Source organism: Delphinapterus leucas, chromosome 4, assembly GCF_059928025.1.
Source record: "Delphinapterus leucas isolate spDelLeu-1000000601 "Yukka" chromosome 4, BTC_Dleu_Yukka2, whole genome shotgun sequence".
NCBI classification, from domain to species: domain Eukaryota; kingdom Metazoa; phylum Chordata; class Mammalia; order Artiodactyla; family Monodontidae; genus Delphinapterus; species Delphinapterus leucas.
The window spans coordinates 72,869,775-72,892,543 of NC_143132.1; the positions used below are offsets into that span (position 1 = coordinate 72,869,775).

The 22,769-nt window shown below is 37.6% G+C and overlaps 1 protein-coding gene across 17 annotated transcripts in view; it reads right to left on the bottom strand.

Moving 5' to 3' along the window:
- Positions 1-19,624, bottom strand: part of DLG1 (discs large MAGUK scaffold protein 1) — a 285,870-nt gene extending 266,246 nt beyond the window's left edge. For 8 of the 17 annotated variants that reach the window (XM_089910632.1, XM_089910628.1, XM_089910636.1 and 5 more), the window contains exons 1-4: positions 18,035-18,129; positions 17,665-17,714; positions 16,532-16,663; positions 105-271 (exon numbers count right to left, since the gene is read on the bottom strand). In XM_089910632.1, coding sequence (XP_089766758.1) covers positions 105-271; positions 16,532-16,663; positions 17,665-17,683 — 318 coding nt within the window. In that variant the 5' untranslated portion in view covers positions 17,684-17,714; positions 18,035-18,129. Of the gene's footprint in view, positions 1-104; positions 272-16,531; positions 16,664-17,664; positions 17,715-17,897; positions 17,973-18,034; positions 18,131-18,170; positions 18,473-18,970; positions 19,091-19,533 lie in introns of those variants that run through there. The other 9 variants (XM_089910637.1, XM_089910635.1, XM_089910634.1 and 6 more) reach the window with 7 other exon arrangements.
- Between the last annotated feature and the right edge of the window lie 3,145 nt (positions 19,625-22,769).

The window sequence follows — 22,769 nt, forward strand, 5'->3', positions numbered from 1 at the left end:
ATGATACTTCCACAAAATATCCATTTTAATAAAATGAGAAAACTTAGGAGCCCCAATTAATTGATCACTGAAAAACAGCTTAAGGAAAAGTTTTTTTATCTTACCTCTACACTAGGGCTAAGGCTACTTGGTAGTGTTTCTGAAGTCACAGTAGTGCTTGGAAGGCTGGAAATTTCCCAAGTATTCACAGGCTGCATTGGTTCAGACTGCTTTGAATGATCTATACATTTTGGATTATCCAGTAAGGTCACTTCATAAAATTCTTGAATATCTAGATGTGAGGAAAGGAAAAGAAAAATTCAAAAGTATTTAAATTTTCTAATTAAACTATGTATTGCTGAAACAACATAACTCAAAAGCAAAATTTTTACTCTAGATTAGTAAAATAAATCCAAACTTATAATGTACTTATACAGTGAATATTTTCTCATTTTATTATGTCACATATCAGAACCTGCAGGGCACAGTGTAAAAGTCATAGGCTTTTTATACTTCGAAGTCAGTGCTGAGTTCAAATCCCTATTCCATCATCAATTAGCTACATGTATAGGCAAGTTACTTAATCTCTGATAACTTGCTTCTTATCACTGTGAATTGTTTCAAGTATTCAGTGCAATACATGTAAAGTGCACACGGGCACACACTCGGCTCCTAACAGATAGTAGTTAATACTATTATTGTGAATTCTGCAGACATAAGTCATCACTGATATTTTATGTTTTTGTATCACCAATATCCAGGCTGGGAATGTAAACCCCTCAAGTGGTTTCAACTGCCCTTGTAACCAAAGTAAAACAAAAGAAGAATAATACATTAAAATAAAATCAAAGAACTAGGAAGTATTTTTTAGATAGCCTCGAATTTGAATATTTGAAATAGTAAGTTAAAATATTTTGTTATTTTAGAAATAATCAGTTAAAAGTATGACAAAACTCTGAAAGAAATGATAAATGTACTTATAGCAACACAGGATAATTTGGAAGATCAAGCTACTCTGCTATCAGCTGGAATTATATGAACTTAGTATATTAACACTGGTTATTCATGCTGCTCAGAAGCTCTGAGTGGTAGTTATTTCATGTTTAACTACCCCACTACTAGTTTTTTATCCACCTCCTGGTATAATTTTGAGTTGATTTTTTTTAAAGGAGGGAAATTATTATTTAGCAGTAAAGATGGGGTATTATCTTGTATAGAATCAAATAAAATAACTGTAAATAATATTTAGAAAGAATAACTTTTATTTCTTGTTTTCTCAATATGATTAAAAGATTAGTATCTCCCTTAAAAAACAACATCAGGGGCTTCCCTAGTGTCGCAGTGGTTGAGAGTCCGCCTGCCGATTCAGGGGACACGCGTTCGTGCCCCTGTCCAGGAAGATCCCACATGCCCTGGAGTGGCTGGGCCCATGAGCCATGGCCGCTGAGCCTGCGCGTCTGGAGCCTGTGCTCCGCAATGGGAGAGGCCACAACAGTGAGAGGCCCGCATACCGCAAAAAAAAAAAACATCAGAAGATACTAGAGACAAAGTAACTCCCTTTTTAGTTTTGATAACCAGTGGAATTGTAGAACTTTCTAGATAAAAGGCTAATAAAAACTCAGGTCTGACAGTGAGAATAATATCGGCCTACTTCACAGGATGTTAATATTGCTGCAGAAAATTGTATGTGAAAGCATTTTATAAACTATGAATCACTATATAAAACTGTTCACATAACCATCATGGAAAAAATTAAAAACTCAAATTCAGAGCATTAGCTACAAATGGTTCTTACCAAACAAAAACTGTTTAATCTGAACCTAAATCAAGTCTTTAGAACCAACTTCTAGTTCAGAGGGAATACAGGGGACAGAGGAACAAGTTAAATGACACCAGAAAAGAAATCAACAAAACTGATTCAGAGGGAGACATTCTACAAGACAAATGGCCTGGTATCTTGAGAAAGCAATGTCACGAAAGGGAAAATAAATTGTTTGAAAGTAAGAATTTCTGTATAAAGGAAACAAAAAAGACACACCAACTAACTGCAACGTCAGAGCCTTAACTGGTGTGTGTGTGTGTGTTTGTTTGGGGAAGGCTGGGGAGGGGGGACGAACTATAAAAGACATTGTGACAAGAACAGGGAAACTTAAATACAGACTATCTTCCAGAAAATATTAGGTGAAAAATTTTTTTCTAGAAGATATATATGTGTGTGACAGTATGTATATATTTATGTAGCAGGACATGTATTTCTATATATGTAAGAGGTATATTTTTATATATGTAGGAGATAAATATTTGTAGATCTATCTACCTACCTGTCTATAGAGATCTCCTACCCCCCAAATCAAACAAACAAAAAACAGAGCTCCTAGTACAGTATTATGCCTCCCAAGAGCACTAAATCAGTGTCGATCAATTGGTTAGTTACCAGTCTCAATATAAATAGCCCACATCACTACATAAAATTTTTATTATATTATCCAATACTGTAAGTCAAGTTTCAAATCTTAAATTTCTATGTGACCTTTCATTCTATAATTAGCAGAAATACTGCTGTATTGTCCTTTAATAACATCTCTTAAAATTTTAGGCCAGTGCTGTCCAAAATAACTATCTGCAGTGATAAATGTCCTACAGCTATACTGCCCAATATGGTAGCCACTAGTTATATATGCCTCTTGAGCATTTAAAATGTGACCAGTGTGACCGAGGAACTGAATTTATTATTTTATTTAGGTTTAATTAATTTAGGTACCTACTATGGTAGAGGACAACAGAGATCTAGACTAATATAATTCAGAGTAACACTTTACTATCTAGTATGGTCAAGGAATAAAGTGTTCCCTACACTTTATTATGAATTTTTCAAAAGTTCACTTGCAACTTGCTGCTATTAATTGAAATACCTCATTTCTAGGTCTTACATTAATCTATCAAACAGTCCTTTCTAATTTGCTGTATATGAGCTCCTATGGACCAGAGAACCAAATATCCACATTATTAACTATATCACATTTAAGAAAAAACAAGCTGAGTAAACACCCACTAGGATGGTTATTATCAACAAAACAGTAAATAACAAGTGTCAATAAGGATATGGAGAAAGTAAACCCTCGTGCATTGCCGGTAGGAATATAAAATGATGCAGCCACGTTGAAAACAGTATGGTGGTTTCTCAAAATATTAAAACACAGACTCACCATTTGATCCAGCAATTCCACTTCTGGGTATATTCCCAAAAGAACTGAAAGGACTCAAATAGATATTTATATACCCATGTTCATAGCAGCATTATTCACAATATCCAAAAGGTGAAAACAACCCAAATGTTCAACAACAGATGAATGATTAATAAACAAAATGTGCTATATACAAACAATGTAATATTATTCAGCCTTTAAAAGCAATGAAATTCTGATACAATCTACAACACGGATGGATGAATCTTGAAGACACGATGCTAAGTGGAGTAAGCCAAACACAAAAAGACAAATATTGTATGATTCCACTTATATGAGGTACCTAGAATAGTCAAATTCATAGAGACAGAAAGAGAAGTTATTCCCAGGGACTGGGATAAGAAGAGAATGGGGAGTTACTGTTTAATGGGTAAAGAAATTCAATTTGAGATGGTGAAAAAGTTCCAGAGATGAATAGTGGTGATAGCTACTGAATGTGAATGTACTTAATGCCACTGAACTGCACACTTATTTTAAAAATGGTAAATTTTATGCTATATATATTTTATCACAATTTAAAAAATGAGCTGAATTGAGAGTCTAGGGGAGTTTAAATAAGTAAAGTGCATGGGATACAATATGTGGTTTTATAATATTTTAGCTATTTAGATATCTGTTTCTTACTAGGGTCAAGATAACTGATATTGCCAGATAAGACCCAACTTAAAAAGAGATTAGTTACCATACTTGGCTAACTAAAACCATAAGCAAAAGTACTGAAATATTTGTTAACATATGTACAGTGTGGTGACATTTCTGATGACAGTCTGTCACAGTAGTTATCACTTTCCTTAAAAAAATTTATTTATATACACACACACACATCTTTAATCTTAACCCATATTCCACCTCGACTAACATTCCAAAGTTTATACACTTTATTTCATTTGTCCACCACATTTCTTCATCTTTAGGGTGTCCCGAGACAATGGAGCTGAGCAACATAATAACACCCCTTCAGAAACTATTTCTCAATTACAATTCCTTCAGTTGTATCAGTGAAGATTTTTCAAAGGTGCACCCAATCAAAAAAGGCACCCTCTGGAAAAACTGCACACAGAGACTGAGCTTTTCTTAGTAGTCCCAAGTATTAATATTTTATATTTCCCATGCAGTCCCTGTCCTTTATAGTTAATCAACATTTTATATGTCAGAAGTGAATTATTATAACTGTTCATAACTATAAAGATTTAGAAAAAAAGGTTAGATTATCATTATGACAAGATTAGCATTTCTACAAAGCAACATTCTAGAATTCAAAGTATTATCTTCTACTTTTTCTTTAGTTTTCTAAACTCAGGAGTATAACATGGAGTACCATAAGATATCTAGTCTAAAGTAAAACAGAAGTTACTACACAAATGTAAGACAAAAACAAACATGGTAAATTCTAGTATAATCCCAATCTCTCCTATTTCCTAAAAGTCTGTTCAACATGCCAATGTCTGAAAATCCAAGTTATTCTCAAAAGACTAACTTCATGAAAATAAAGAATTAAATTAATGAGCTTACTCTGAACACTCAAGACATTCAGCCAATAAATATTAATGGAGTGAGGGACTTCCCGGTGGCTCAGTGGTCAAGAATCCACCTGCCAATGCAGGGGACACGGGTTTGATCCCTGGTCCAGGAAGATCCCACATGCCGCGGAGAAGCCCGTGAGGCACAACTACTGAGCCTGTGCTCTAGAACCCACGAGCCACAACTACTGAGCCCACGTGCCACAACTACTGAAGCCCACATACCTAGAGCCTGTGGCTCTGCAACAAGAGAAGCCACCGCAATGAAAAGCCTGCGCACCACAACGAAGAGTAGCCCCCGCTCACTGCAACTAGAGAAAAGCCCATGAGCAGAAACAAAGACCCAACGCAGCCAAAAATAAATTAATTTAAAACTATATATATTAATGGAGTGAATACCTTCTGGAAGAGAAATAAGAGAATTAAAATATGAGATACAACCATAATGTCTTTGGGAGATTGAGATAACTGAGGAAAAAAATTATACAACACCTAAAGTTTTCCAATTTAAAGCACCTAAAAAGGCAGAATTCTATAAAAGTTTGACAACTATATTTTAAATCATAGTAAATCAAAGTGTAAAGAAAATGAGAGAATGCAGTTAAAATGATTGTCATTAAATAGACAAGAGTGATCCCATACTCATCCAAAAATACATACAGCTCACCCAGATATATACCAGACATATAATTTAAATGTCTGATACATTTTTATCACCCTGAAAAAAATTATTTACTTTGAAAATAATGATGCACTAAAGCAAGCAAGAAGAGAAAACAAGAAAATGCAGGAATGTTAAAACATGCGTTAGAGGGAAACTACCCTTTAGTTGACTCCCAGTTGAAAATATTAATTTTGTCGAGCCTACAGATCAGTATTATCACAGTCTAGTCCTCATTTTCCATTTATAGTCTGCAAGTGCTTTCACTGTTTTGGACTAAATTGGGTACCCACAAGTGCAGTTCCTGAACAAAGATCTAAATTATAAGGTCACAAAGCTATAACACGTACAATAGAAAAATTCTCAAAAATTAAACTTAAACACAACTAATTAGGCCAACAGAACTGAGAAGAATCATTCCTATTTCAAAAAAGTTTTTATTTGGAAACCCCTAAGATTACATGTATTTCATAAGTCTCCAAATCTAAGTAAAAATTTCTTTATTATTTTCTTGCTAAAATTCAAAGTTTGCAAACACTAGGGGTAAGGGAAGTACAGAATTCCAGAAATTCCCTCAAAGGAAGTTGAGAAAAAGTTTTCTAGCTTTTAGTGATAACTTACATCATCCTAAACAGAGAAACTCACAAACCATAAAACATTTCTCAAACTAAAGAAATAAGGCAGTACTAACTCAGGATCAGAATAGGAAGTCTAAACACAGGCTCAAGAATGTGTAATAATTTAATATAATATAGGTAATATCTCTAATCTATGAGTAATATTTTAGTTAATGGAAAAAATATTAAGACCTTAACAGACACCTCAGCAAAGAAGATATACAGACAGCCAATAAGCATATGGAAAGATGCTCCACCATATATCATCAGGGAAATGCACATTAAAACAAAAAGATCCCACTACACATCTATTAGAAAGGCCAAAATACAGAACACTGACAACAACAAATGCTGGCAAAAATATGAAACAATGGGAACTCTCATTCACCGCTGGTGGGGATGCAAAATGATACAGCCACTTTGGAAAGCTATTTGGTGGTTTTTTACAAAACTAAACATACTCATCATACAATCCAGCAGTCATGTTCCTCAGTATTTACCCAAATGAGTTGAAAACTTATGTCCACACAAAAACCTGCACACAGATGTTTACAGCAGCTTTATTCATAAATGCCAAAAGTTGGAAGCAACCCAGATATTCGATAGGTGAATGAATAAACTGCAGTACATCCAGACAACAGAATATTATTCACACTCAAAAACAAAAATTAAACAAAAAACAAAAACTATGAATCCATAAAAATATGTGGAGGAACCTTAAATGCATATTACTAAGTGAAAGAGGCCAACACGAAAAGGCTACATGCCGTGTGATTCCAACCATATGACATTCTGGAAAAGGCAGAACTATGGAGACAGTAAAAAGATTAGTGATTGCCAGGGGCTGGAGGTAGAAGAGACATGAATAGGCAGAGTACAAAGGATTTTTAGCGCAGTAAAACTATTCTGTATAGTGTGGTGGATATATACAAATATAAATCTATAACGGTAGACATATGTCATGATACATTTGTCCAAACCTATAGAATGTACAACCCCAAGGGTGAATACTAAGGTAAAACTATAGACTTTGGGTGATAATGATGTGCTCATGTAGGTTCATCAATTGTGACAAATGCACCAATCTGGTGGAGATGCTGATAATAAGACAGTCTATGTATGTGTGGGGACAGGGGGTATATGGGAAATCTCTGTACCTTCCTCTCAATTTTGCTGTGAATCTATAACTGTTCTAAAAAATAAAGTCTTTAAAAACTTAAATTGAAACAGATATGAGCTATCAAGTCATGAAAAGACATGGAGAAACCTTAAATGCATATTGCTAAGTGAAAGAAACAATCTGAAAAGGGCACACACTTGTGATTCCAACTATATAACATTCTGGAAAAGGCAAAACTACAGAGACAATAAAAAGATCACTGGTTGCCAGGGAATTGGGAGGAGGGAGAAAGAGATGAACAGGTGGAGCAAGAGACAGCAGAAAGATCAGTGGTTGCCAGGGGTTTGGGGGTAGGGAGGGAAGGTACGAATATGTGGAACACAGATTTTTAGGGGAGTGTAACTATTCTGTATGATACTGTAATAGTAGATACATTCGTCAAAGCAACAAATGTATATGTCAAGTTTATCGATGTATAATGCAAAGAGTGAACCCTAGTAAACTATGGACTTTAGTTAATAACAATATATTAATACTGGCTTATCAACTGTAACAAATATACCACACTAATGAAGACATCAATAAGAGGAGAAACAGGAGTGTGGGGTGGTAAGGATATGGGAACTCTCTGCTTTCCACTCAATTTTCTGTAAACCTGAAACTGCTGAAAAAGTTAAAAGTCTAATAATTTTTTTAAATGTTTAAGGGAGCATAATAATGAATTTATATTACAAAACAAGCAATCTCATACTGTATTTCAAAATAATTTCCAAATGTATTAAGGATTTAAATGTTAAAAAAAGAAGCCATGACAGAATTTGAATATAGTAAAGACTTTTTATAATCTCAGGGATAGGAAAGGCTTTCTAAGCATAATACCAAGGGTAAAAGCACAACAAAATTGATAAATCTAACCATATATAAATGTGTTTTTTAAATTAAATTTTAAAAACAAATGACAAACAATGGAAGCTATTTGCAACTTGCAAGGCAGACAGAATTGGTATCTCTAATGTAGATTTTATACCTCTAAGAAAAAAATGAAAAAAAAAAAGTGAGGATTAAAATATTTGACAAATTGAATCTAGTTTCCTCATATTTTTCTAACTATAACACTTATATAAATGGTGATTATTGATATTAGTGTTTCATTTTTATGTATTTTATTAATTTGTTTTTGTTATTAAACTCATAAAACAAACAAACAAACAAAAAGTGGTTGGAGGGGCAAATGACATGAACAAATAATTCATAGAAATTAAAATAAACAACGATGTAAGAAAATTCTTACATCGTTGGCTATTTATTTATTCAAAGAAATACATAATAAAACATCAAAATGACTGAAGGTGTATTCCACATATCAGAATAGAAAATATTAAAAAGATAGATAATACTGCATAGCTTAAGGTATAGTAAATTAGTCATTCTTCCACATAATATCTAAAAAATTAAATTGATATAACATTTCTGACAGTAATTTTAAAAACTACATCAAAAGCCTTTTTAAATTGCACATCCCCTTTTACTAAGCAATTCAATTCTAGGAACTTACCCAAAGGACATCATCAAGGATGCAGAACAAAGAGGCATATACAAATGCAATGTTGTTTATAATTCAGAAAAATTATATACCTAAATGCTCCTAGGAAATCATTAATAAAACTACAATAAATCTATACAGTCTTTAAATGGTACAAATCCATTGATACGGAAAGGTAATGATAATTTTGTGGGATAAAAATAGTTAAAATGTATAGCACAGAGAAGTCACACTGTATACACTTAAGCAAATTCAACCATAGCACCTCTTTCCACCAAAAAAAGGGCAATTCTACCTATCAGTCCACCTAGTAAGTAAATGTCAGCAAATAAAAAATGAGAAGGGAGGAGACTGTTCCCTCAGGTAGTCTCCATTTTCATAGCATCTCTCTATATCTCACTGTGCTGAATGTGATTCTAGAATTATGTGCTTTTAATACAAGAGGTAAACACAAGCCAACTACTTCATCTGTTGATCAACTGAAGAAACAATGATTTCAGGACTTCCCTGGTGGTCCAGTGGTTAAGAATTCGCCTTCCCATGCAGGGGACGTGGGATGGATCCCTGGTCAGGGAGCTAAGAACCCACATGCAGCGGGGCAACTAAGCCCGCGCACCACAATTACGGAGCACATGTGCCTCAACTAGAGAGAAGCCCGCACACCACACACGAAAGATCACGCCTGCCGCAATGAAGACCTGACGGCAGCCAAAAAAAGATTTTTCTTGGCTGATATCAATGATTTCTTTCCACTACAGGGAAAAACAACTGTATTGTAGTTAACGAGAGACAGTGTTAAACTCCTGAAGGATTTTTAAGGATAATTTTAATTTGATATTTTTCACTTTATACACTGATTTTAAGTATCAATTCCCACTGAATTGTAGAAACAATTATACTATGTTTTATTTGTGTAGGGAGTTTGTTTTGTAAAATGAAAGTGTGTATATATACATAAGAATAGCATTCTAGAAGGATATTCACCCTATGGAAGAAGTAGCAGGTGTTGGCATGATAATTTTCTTGCTTATAATATTTTATATAAAGTACATGTATCTGACCTTAAATGTTTATAAATTCCATTTTGAAGGGTTAGAGAGAAGGCAACTAGAAAACTAAAAAGCAATGAAATGTAACCCTGCCACCTCAGAGGGAAAAATTTTATCAGTTAATTAACTAAAAGTACAATGTTTTTATAAACTAAAATACACAATAGTCAAACCTACTGAGGCACAGATACGCTGCTTTCATCTAAACCAACATGGATTTAAAAAGCCATTTTGACTCCCAAAGAGAAAAATATATAAAATTTTAAACTATGTATTATAATTTGTTGTTTCACATACTAGAAAGAGAAAAAATGTCAAGCCAGTATCCAAAATAAATTATTCCAACACTTTAAATACTACATGACTAACAGCCACACGGTATTCCTTAAAACAAGGTATGTATCAAAAGGAAACAGAGCTTCTCAAAGAAATGGTTGATCCTAAGGCTGGGGCAGGATATGTACAAGATGAACCTGGAACATCTTGTTATGCCAAAAAGTAAGAAAGTGCTAAAAAAAAAATGAGGGCATGTCATAAGAGCAAGCTTGAGAAGCCTCCTACTAGGCAAATCTGAGACAATCTGAACACCAAAATCATTAAGGATGGTAATAAATTATCCACCACTGAAAGAAATATGATAGCTAGGTAGCTAGCTAGGTAAGTAGCTAGATAGATAAATGGGAGAGGAGTGCTCTTAATTACAGTAAAATGCCAAGTGTTAGCTGGTAACTGTAGAAAAGTGCTGCTGTTAAAAATATATATATAATTATTCAACTGTCATTTTCAACATAGTAAAAACTGATTCAGGCAAGCATCATCAATGGATGCTAAGTCTAGATGGAAATTTTGCTAAAGAACAGGGTACATGCAAGGTGTTAGTGTCTCCCCCACATATTGCTTATAAGTTGCAAAGGGGAAAAAAGTAACTACAGAGAAATCAGACAACACCTTAACTGGGTGATTAAAATTAACATTACCAATGAAGGGCAGAAGACACCATGTACCTCTGGATGTACAGAACCATACAGAATACATAACCTGAGTCTAATCACAAGCAAATATCAGACAAACCTAAAATGAGAAACATTATATATAAAAAAATAAGAGCAGAGGGGAACTGTATTCTTCAAATACGTCAATGTCATAAAAAGCAAAGGTTGTGGAAATGTGCCCAGATTAAAGGAGACTAAAGAGACATAACAACTAAATGCAGTACCTGGATAGCGTACTGGAAAAATAATTTGAAAAGGAAAATTTTAGTAGGAAAAAATTTATCCCTACATAGATGAAATAGCTTAGACTAGAAGAAATATTTACAGATGATTTTACAGCTCTGTGACTGCAAGGTTCTAAAGAGAATTCAACCAGATTCAGCATAATCAAAGCACTGCTTCAAAGCTGGAGTAAGTAAAACTATTAACAAATAAATAACAATCCAATTCAATCAAAACTACCAACAGAAAAGTTAATAAAATTTTCCTCAAATTCCATAATTTTTAGTCAACAGTCTGATCCATATCCTGTTATAAATGCTTTCCTTTCTCAAACCTAGCCTACAAAGTTACACACACACACACACACACACACACGCAGGTGCACAAAGTTACCAACAGACTAAAAAACAACATCACTGGGACCAATAATAAACAAAAAAACTAAGGAACTTTGACATTTTACCATTATAGCTGGAAGTTTGTAAATCTCGATTACTAAGTAAGTACCTTTCAAAGTGTGTAAATTCCATCATTATAAACATCATTCCATCATTATAAACATTCTCCTTCAAAGTAAAAACTATTTTAAGAACCATGTTTTAAAAACACTGACCAGGCTTCCCTGGTGGCGCGGTGGTTGAAAGTCCACCTGCCGATGCAGGGGACACGGGTTCGTGCCCCGGTCCAGGAAGATCCCACATGCTGCGGAGCGGCTGGGCCCGTGAGCCATGGCCGCTGAGCCTGCGCATCCGGAGCCTGTGCTCCACAGCGGGAGAGGCCACAACAGTGAGAGGCCCGCGTACCGCAAAAAATAAAATAAAATAAAATAAAATAATAAAAAGCCATTTCGATTCCCAAAGAGAAAGTACATAAAATTTTAAAGTATGTATTATAATTTGATTGTCTTACAATTTATTGTTTCACACACTAGAAAGAGAAAGAAATGTCAGGCCAGTGTCCAAAATAAATTATTCCAATGCTTTAAATACTATATGACTAACAGTCATAGGATATTCACATTAAAATACTCAACTTATGATAAAGAACACCCTAATGGTTGAAGGTGAAAAGAGGCTCTGGACTCAGATTAGTTGAGTCCAATTTCTGGCTCCACAATTTACTATGTGAGAGTCCTTGGGCAAGCTGCATAATCTCTCATTTCCTCTTTTTTCTAATCTATAAAATAGTATAATCACCTCATAAGTGAATATGTGCCTCACAGGATTATGATGACTAAATGAGATACTTTTATTAGCACAGAGAAAGTGTTCAATAAATGTTAGCCATTATTATTTCTTACATACTTAAAAAGGAGTCATACTCTCACATCCATTAGTATGGCTACTATCAAAAAAACTGAAAATAACAAGTGTTGACAAGGCTGTGGAGAAATTGGAACCCTTCTGCACCATTGGTGGGATTATAAAATGGTGCAATCTCTACAGAAAACATTATGGTGGTTCTTTAAACATTTTACATGTAACTGTCATATGATCCCACAATCCCAGTTCTGGGTGTACATTCAAAGGAACTGAAAGCAGGTTCTCAGAGACACTTGCACACTCACATTCACAGCCACACTGTTCACAATAGTCAAGACGTAGAACGCAAATGTCTATCAATGGAGGAATGGATAAACAAAACTTTGACACACACACACATTTATATACATATACCCCAACACACAAGAATATAACTCAGCCTTAATAAGCAAGGGAGTCCTATCACATGCTACAACATGAATGAACCTTGAGGACATTATGCTAAGTAAATAAACCAGTCACAAAAAGACAAATATTTTATGATTTCCCTTATGTGAGGTATTTACAGTAGTCAAAATCATAGATACAGAAAGTGGAATGGTGGTTACCAAGGGCTGGAGGGAGGAGGGAAAGGGGAGTTGTTGTTTCATAGGTATCAAGTTTCAGTTTTGCAAGATGAAAAAGTTCTGAATTGTTTCACAACAATATGACTGTACTTAACACTGCTGACTGGTACATTTAAAAATGGTTAAGATGATAGATTTTATGTTTTTTTACAATTAAAATAAAAAAGTCACACTTGATACTCAGTATCTCCAAACTTAAAATGTCCTTCACCATGTTTACAAGGGCAAGTGAAACTGTTAGTTAATAAAGCAGCAATAAATGAATTAGATGCTAAAAAAATCTCAGAAATGGACAGTTTTATTACATAATCCACCTTCATTCTGAATATCTGCAGAAATAAAACAGTGCATTAAAATAAGCTTGCTATTTATCGCAGACAAAATACAAATCAAATGACTCACTCACTAAAGTCTCTAAAGCCAGCCTGATCTTGAGATCAGGTTTTGCTCCTGTGCACAAGGAAAGTAGATGAATTCTCTTATTCCGTAAGTAAACCCAAGGGTCTAGACTGGTACGAAATCTTTGAGGACCACCGAGGTCCTCTCAGATCCCAGACAAACGCAAGAATCAGAAATGACCTCAAACCACTATGGACCTGGAGAGCAGAGCTCTGACTGTTATCAAACCATATCCAGTCTATTTTACTCACAAAATTTTCAAATATAAGTACACAAAATGAGAATACAAAAATCAAATATATTTAGTTTTCAACCTGCTCTCACCTAAATCAGGGATTAAAATTAGGCAGACTTTATCTCCCATTTATACAAAAATAATCACCAGATGTTTTGGGAATAAATTTTAAACAAATGTATAGTTCATGGACTTTTTTTTAAGCTATAATTTAAATATTCACCTTTAAAGAAACAACTTAGCTGAAACTCAGAAGTTAATAAAAACTTTTCTGTTTTCAATAATTTTTAAATCTTTAAGCCATCCTTCAAGGATGCTACCAAGCATCAGGGCAAGAACAATGATTGCCATATTTCACTGAATTGAGGATACTGATATGGAGGATATCAACTGTAAAATGCACCATTATTTCACATGCCACTAAGAATGTAAGACCAATGCCAATATATATCCGTTAAAAAATGCACCCCAAATTCAGAGATACCAAAATTTTTAAAAACTGCTATCTTAGAACAGATGTAGTGCAATATGTGCATGCTGTTCCTCTGAATAACCCAAGGTACCAGAAACCTAATCTTAATAATATATCAACTACAGAGGGAGGGGGGGAAAAAATCAACACTTCTATAACACCAAACCCCCAGGGCCTCACACTAAGTTTTTTTTAATGCATGAAAACAGCCGATACAAACTACCAATTCAAGAAATCAATCAATAAATAACCGCTGCAGAGTGCAAGTCCAAAGAAGTAACTAGATAATTCACTATAGCCTAAGGAAATGATTTCCAAACTCTAGAAGTCAAAAACCTAAGCACCATAGGACTTTCAAACAATTAGAGGTCAAGACCCCATGTCTCCTTTAATCCAATGATCCACAGGTATCACCTTACAGAATAGAGTGCTACCTACTAAAGGAAAACAGTTAACACAGAATTTTTCAGTACACACTATGAACACAGTGGACTCTAGTTTAGCTTAGGGTAATTTACAGGATTAAAGTACATTACCACACTGTTTCAAAACCAATGGTACAGGTGCAAAGCAAAAAAAATCTTACTGACCTAAAAATTTTCAAAAAAAGGAATAAAGATTAATACATTAACCCAACTTAAGCATGCACCAAAAAATGCATTTATTAATTTAGTAGTGTCAACAATTAATTCAACTACAGTATGGAAACACAAAAAATCTCTACTAAATTTACCCATTTCAAAATTCCTAATTATTACTTTTCTCACACCAAAATCTGATCCCACATTCTATAAAATCTTAAAATATAAGCAAATCTAAATATCAAAGTAAATTCACAACCAATAAACTTATACAGGACAAAGAAGATTCACAAATATAACTCACAATTAGAAAACTAACTCTATCAGAATTCAATTATGCATAAGAATAAATACATTCAAAATAGGCGAGGCAGAATACATTAAAAAAAAAAACCTTAAACATAGTAAATCTACCTCCAATCTATGGAGAAATCTAAGTGTAGGTTCTGTTTGGTTACTTCACTAACCATTTAATTTTCTTAAGTCGCAGATTCCACACAGAGGACTCCATCTATGTCCAAATGTAAAAGAAGACATAGAAGTCATACTGTTTTTCTCTAAACAGTGACCCTACTAAATAAAACACTCCTAGGTTTAATGGTGATTTAGAAAACCAAACAACTAAAAATGATTTTTCCCTTTGTTTTTTGTTTTTTCAGAGGAATCCAATTTGATCATCCATTTGGACCTTAAACCTCAGAGCTTAGAAATCCAAATGTAAAAAATGTCCATCAGTTTAAACAAAAAAGGCAAAATGCTGGTAATCTTTGAAGATGGGTGACAGATACATACTAGTTCATTATACTGTTCTCTCTTTAGTTGTATATATTTTCAAAAGTCTATAATAATGCTAAATTTAAAAAAATTATTCAGATGTACTGAGTGATCTTCTTCAAAGTCTTCTTTAATTCTAAAACTAATTTAGTATAGTATCAATTTACCAATTAGTTATTTGACAGGATACATTAACTTGAAAGTAGCCCTCAAGCCACATCAAAAGTTACTCCATCAATAGATAGATATAAGACTGTAACTACTTTGAAGTTACTGAGGAAAAAGTTGTAATACAATGAAATATATGTCTTATTTTAATACGTTATATAGCCAATGACAAATAAAAACACATTTTATTCTTAGAATTGAAAGGGACAATTTTTCTAGTTCACTGGTTTGTATACTTTTCAAGATACCTAGAGAAGAGGGCCAGAGACAGAGCATCCTATTTTATATATTGGGGATTATGTACAAAATATAAGATTTTGCATTAAAAAGGGGTCTAGCTACTTTTTAGAAAAAGGCTTAAAAACCACTGTTCCATTGCACCCACATGCTACAGCTAATAGTGACTTAGAAAAGATTAAATGACTTGTACCATATCATTCAATCAATGGCACTGTCAGGAGTAGAATTCAGCACTCTTGACTATGTATGTGTTCAATTCTCCTTTAAAACAATGCACCACATCAAATTTAAATTACAGTTAAGAATAAAATTGTTTCAATATTCTTGCCTGTAAAATAAGATTAGACAAGATCATCTGTAAAATCATTTTCCAGGTCTAAAATTCTGACTTCACAAATGCCAAGTTTAAACAGAGGTCTATATTAAGGGAATGAATGTTTTTAAACATAGCAGAAATCCTCAAACATTTTCAGGGATTCCAGAGAAATAGCAAGTCAAATACAGAAACAAGCTAACAGTTACTCAGTCATTACTTTTTGGATCCTGAAACATTTTTGCAACTTCTTCATCTTTTAATGTTAGGATGTTAAACTCTGTTATCAAAGACCACTGAAATAATCATACTCAAAGTTTTTTTGGTTATTAGATACTTTTGGAAAGAATATTGGCCTAAGTATCAAAATACACCACTCACTGGATGTTCAAGTTATTGATTGCCTCACAGAGAACCAAGTATATCACTCTCTGAAGTTTAAAATAAATGAATTTAGAGCAGCATTACGCCTAGCTGACACATAATGGTCACAAATAAAGTTTTAATTCCCACCTATTAAAGCCTGAAAGAGGTTGCTCTGAAATATGTTAATAACCCGTTCTATGGAACTTCTGAGCTGTCTGTCTTCTGTTTGGCTTAGTTTCGAACGATAACCTTCCAACAGGTGCAATGCTCTCTGGGTATCTGAAAAGAAAAAAGAGTCTGATTAGGGACTTCCCTGGCAGCACAGTGGTTAAGAATCCACCTGGCAATGCAGGGGACACAGGTTCGATCCCTGGTCCGGGAAGATCCCACGTGCTGCAGAGCAACTAAGCCCGTGCACCACAACTACTGAGCCTGCGCTCTAGAGCCCACGAGCCACAACTAGTGAGCCTGCGTGCCACAACTACTGAAGCCCGCACGCCTAGAGCCCGTGCAACTCAACAAGAGAAGCCACTGCAATGAGCAGCCCCCGTCTCTGCAACTAGAGAAAGCCCGCCCACAGGAATGAAGACCCAAACAGCCAAAAAAATAAAAAGTTTTAAAAAAATTATATATTTACAAGAAAGTATTACAAATTAGCTATGCAGCAAATGATTCTGCAAGGCACCTAAACAATTCCCAACATCCTCCAAGTCAATCCATGCCACTATGTTCATGTACTCATATATATATTCCCTAGAATGATCCAAAAAATGTTCAACATGTTACAATAAAGGAAGAAGGTGAGCAGTTTGTAATAAATGTATACTAGTGATCATCTGATCAAAGTATCAGTAACACTGTTTCAGCTGATCTGATATACAAAAGCAGAATATCTATAATTTGTCATTATAATTCAAATATTACGTGCTTCAAAACTACTAGTTCTTAGCCAGTATCCCACATTCGCTCACAAAAGTGTTTAGTAAGAACGATAAAATGAAATATTAAAACACCAATACAGAATTTTTAAAAAGACATTTCAGAGGGAAAATGTTAATTGCCTCTCCAGTCACCAGAGATATGTCAAGGAAAAAAGCTTGACAAACATTTAGGTGTTTCCATCGTCTGAATGATGTGAGGCTTAGATTCCCTAAGTAGTAAGGCTAGGGCTGTGCTGTCTCATCAGAGTTACACAAACATCTTTAAAACATAGCAATCAGAAAACAGATATACAGAAAAGCAAGAGACACCCACAGAAGAGTTCCGACATAAATTCTCACCTTGCTTCCGGACCGGCATTTTTCTCCAGAATCAGGAAGAGGGCACACACCTTTAAGAACACAAAACATAAAGGAAACTAAATTTAGAATAGAATCGAGGTTAAACTAGCATTTCCCTCTAACTCTCAAATCGAAAAACTCCTAGCCCTATTTGAAAAGCCCCCCTGGCAAAGTTTTCCCAAGTGAAAGGAAGAGCCGCACAATCCAGCAGTGTCAATCCAGAAAGCTTTTACCTAAGGTTGGGTTCCCCTGCAAATGTTAAGAGCAAACAGAAGCAAGATGCCAAATTCTCCTCGAAAGCTGCCCCCTCTCCAAAGGGCACTAAATGCCTGGACATGGGGCCAGCCTCCCCCGGCATAAGTATACATACCCCCCACCTGCTACTGGGGGGCTGAAGAGGCTCTCCGACCCTTGGCCCCTAAGCCAGCAGAGGCTGTAGCGCACTGGGAGAAGGGATCAGCTGGACTGATCACCCCGCCCTGCTCGGGCCCCCTCCTCTCGCTTGCCTGTCTTCTTGCTCGCTTCCTCCGAGCTACTCCAGCGAGGGCCGGGCAGGGCAGCGGCAGCTCTCCGCGACGCCCTCGCGCCCCACATGCACACCTCCGCGGGCCCCCACACCTGCGGCGCGGCCACAAAGTTCCAACGAGTGGCGTGCGCTCTGAGCTGGGGTGCGCCCCGGGCGGTCTCGGGGCGGCTCCCCAGCCCTGCCCCGCTCCACGTCCCCCCGCCCCGCCCGGGGCTCGCGGAGCTGAACAGAGGGGGGTGAGGGAACGGGGGAGGAGCTCCCCTCAGCGGCCGCACCCCCGTTGCCTCTTCCTCCTCCTCGGCCGCCGCCGCCGCCGCCTCCACACTCGCCGCTGCCCGCTAGCCCGCTCGCCCTCTCCGCTCTTAGCCGCCCCACCCCCAGAACCTCGCCTCCTTCCGCGCCCCCAACCGCTCTCCCCCCAAACTTTCCGCCAAGATGGCGGCCCTGGATCTGGACTGCCGCGCCCCCACGTGATCGCTTTCCCGGCGCTTGCAGCCAATGGGAAGTGAGGAGGCGGCTTGCGCCGAGCCCCGGGCTCCCAGCGCTGCTACCTTTGGTTGGGGGGGAGGAAGGCCAGGAGGGAGCTGGGGAAGACAAAACGGGACCTGGGGAGCATCTAAGTGCACTTCCTCGCTTAAAGGGGCGGCCACCGAAGTGGCTCTGAGGACAAAGGAGTTGACACACAGACTCTACAGGTGGCCCGGGGGGGCCCTGGAAGAGCCCGCCTTTACCTCGCCCTAGCCCACCGGTGTGTCCCGCGATTCTGAGGGAGTAACGCACCAGGCCGGGAAGGGTGAGGGTGTCAGAAGAGAGACGTGACTTCACCTACGCCAGATCCAGGACACACATTCCGAGACACCTTTAACCTCACTAAACACGTGCCTGGCACCCCGGAGGGTGGATCCCCAACCTGGAAAAGCGTTCTCCGGGAGGAATCATCAGCACCACCCAAAATAGGGGGCAGGAAAGGGCGGAGCCTGGGAGGAGGGAAAAGGGAGGCGTTTGGGCGGGTGGGGGGGAGGGGTGCCGTCTCTGCACTCTTACACTTTGTACTAATATTTTAAAAGTTACTATTAGCCCCTCAGTAAAAAGTTTTGGGGGGATTGAATTAAAGAAGGGGAAGTAAAATAGGGAGATTAGTTAATTTGATAAGAGTTTGAGGGCTTCACTAGAGAATTTTTTAAGTCTAAGTGATTAATTCCAAGTATGAATGCATTTAAGGATGGGAAGAGAAAGTTGGTTCCCTCTTTTACTCACACGTTCATTCCCCCTTGCCTGCAACCCCCGCCCAGTCAACAGCTCCAGGTATTACCCAAGCTCTGGCTGCTCCTTTAAGAACTCACCTGTAGCTACCGCCTCCCAAGCCGCAAGTCAGCTGCCGCGGCTAGTTTAAGTTTCGTTTGCAACTGGAAGCGGGACTACTGGCCGGCCAGGACCCCGCTCTGGGTCTGAGCCTCCCAGGTTGTAGAAAGAGAATCGGGAAAAGCTCTCCAAGTCACTCCCAGGTCTTCGAGCCTCTTCTGTGTAGCAGGGACCTCACTGCTCTGAGGTCCAGAGAGGATTTGCCTAAGATCACCCAGAGTTAGTGACAAAACTGGAACCACGGTGATCATGTCTTTCAACACTGTGGAAGGCTCTTGCCAGTAAATCAGATAGCCTTTCACCGAGGCAGTATCCTTGGGCTAATGAAGGCAAGTCCGGGGAACCTTGTACTGTAATCATAACAGTTGCTCAGAGGTGTGCGGGTTTCACTTTTGGATTGCACCTTTGAATCCTAACTTGTTAAGAGAACCCAGCGATTTAAGAGTTCATCTAGACCTACTGTCTCAGTTTAAGATAAACTGATGTGCAGAGAGGGGAAGCAACTTGCCCAAGGACACATAGGCTAATCAGTGACAGTAGCCCAGAATTAACTCTCATAGCCCCAGTCCAAGGTTCCTAACACTGTGATTTTGGACAACTTGACCATAGTATGTTGCTGGTATATTGGTAGCAAATCTCTTTATGCTCTCCTGCCTCATGGGAGCTTGAGTAACAGTTAAAGCAGCATTTCAGAGAAGAAATGGGATGGAAAAATGAAAGGAAGCTCAAAACCAAGGAGCTGAAATAGAAGGATTTTTAAAATAGTGAAATGGCAGATGGGGAGGGTTAATAGTGAAAATGGCTGATGGCATGCATGCTATTATTATTAAGACTTCATTGATGAACTGTGAATGAAATGGTTCCACTTAAGGGACCATTCTAAGAATGGAATCTCTGCAGAATTCAGAAGGAGGGAGGGATTTCACCTACCCCCTTAATTTCAACTATTGTTCATGTATGTTCACTTGCCAGGCAATGGGGATAGAAATAAAGATCTAAGCCCTGCTCTCAAGGACCTGCAGCCTAGTAAATGGATAAAGACCAACACAGGTTTTCTCAGGGACCACTGAAAAGTCAAAACCAAAATTTGTGTGAGTTCTCAATGTCTTCCTAGTCCTCTCCTAAAAACAAAAAAAGGGGGGGGGGAGAAGAAGAGATAAGAAGGCACGAAGCCCTTCCTTCTTGTCATCTTCTAGCCCTATGTGGTCAGCAGTGTCCAAAATGGACATGAATGAATGAAGCTAGTACCTGTTCCACCCTTGGGGGCCAGGACAAGTCCAGGCCTTGAATGAGAGGCCTTTACTCTTCATTCCTCCCTTCTATCCATCTGTATTATTTACCTATAACTGCATAACAAATTCCTCAAAGCTTAGTAGCTTAAAACTCAGTAGCATAGTAACTAAAACAGCAATAAACATTATCTCACATTTTCTGTGCATCAGAAATTCAGGAGGACCTTAGCTGGATGGTTCTGGCTTGTAATCTCAAGAGATTGTACTCAAGATGTCTACCAGGGCTGCCATCATCTGAAGGCTTAACTGGGATTAAAGGAGGCTCTTCCAATTTGGCTCCCTCACAAGGCCTCTGATTGTTGGCAGGAGGCCTCAGTTTCTCACCAAGAAGCTCTGTCTATAGGGCTGCTCCACTGGCTTCATGACATGGTAGATGACTTCCTCCAGAGCAAGTGTTCCGAGAGAGCAAGGCAACAGCCACAACATCTTTCCTGACCTAATCTCAGAAGTAACATTCCATCATTTCCACAAGCTCCTATTTGTTATTTAGATCAGCCTCAAGAGTATGAATACCAGGAGGTAAGAATCATTAGGGGCTGGCTACCACATCATCACAACATACAAAGCAATGACATCTGGAGTTTTCCAAACAACTTTTATTTCCTTGAAGTTCTCCTTACTTCATGCAGGTAGCAGCTGCCATCAACTAAGACCCAATACAGGATCTGATTACTTTTCCAACCTCCTCATTAAAAAAATAATAATAATAATGAAAAAAATGTATGTAGCAATATAAACTTTCCGGATCCAAGTTAACTTTCCTTTCAAATAGCTTCAAAGCCTTAGGGAGTCAAAGGATACAGGGAAAGGCTCAAATCCCCCATTCTTCTATTGAGATGTCAGAGATTTGATTCTCAAAAAAATTGTTTCTCAGTTTTAAACTTTCCCTTCCCAATAATCCTTCTACCCAAGCCACCCCTGTAGCTCCACATGTCTATCTTTGTCCTCTCCCCTATCCAGGTCCCCAGCCCATCTTCTGTAAAAGTACTCAGGTCCTGCCAGACTCTACTGCGTCTTTTGCTCTCACTCCAGCAAGTGGTAGTGTGCTGCCGGTGCCACGGAAATCAATAAAAGGAAAGGACTTGATGCTGTCCAAACACTTAGGCCAGCTTAGGCTACAAGAAGAGGAACAATGTTGAGAATCGTAAAAGTGACCATGCTGGTTTAGACCTCCAGGAAAAGCTCAGCAGGCATTTCCTGGCAGCACACTTTAAGAGGGATCTAGACAACCAGCATCTGGAAAGAAAAGAGTAACCAGAGCAATCAGGGATGTGAAACCTTACCCCAAGGGGAACAACTGTAGAATCTAGGGTCAGTTTTTTCAGAAAAGAGAGGGCTTTAGGGAGCTTGACTTTAATCTTCAAACAAGCTTATTCTGTGTAGCCAGGAGACAGTACTAAAACTAATGGATGAAAGTTACAGGGCCACAAGAAGTTCCTCTTTAATGTAATTTGTCATAACTGTCCAAAATTCCGAAGACCTGCCCCAAGGCGGTAGGAGTTTCCCATCAAGAAGAGTCTGAAAGAATCCAACAAGGCTTCCTTGTCAGAGAGAGGTAGATACCCAGGACAGAGGGTTGGACTAAGTGACCTTTGAGATGAGAGTTCTAAGCGCTTGAAACTTCTGTCCCTGCTGTGGTATTAGTACCATTTTATCTACATCAAGAATCCATTCTACCCATTTTTAGTGGTACTGAGACTGACCTCCTTCTGCAAAGATAACTCTTACCAGAACAGAAGGTACAAGTTGAAATCAATTCCCTTTAAAATGTGGACAGTGGCCCACCTCCATGACAATTAGGCACTGAAAGTGGAGATAGTTTTAATGGAAATAGGAATGTCACCTCTGACCACAAAGAAATAAATATCCACACCCTAATTATATGTTATGACTAAATAAGTTTTTTTTTAATGCAAAGTTGTTTA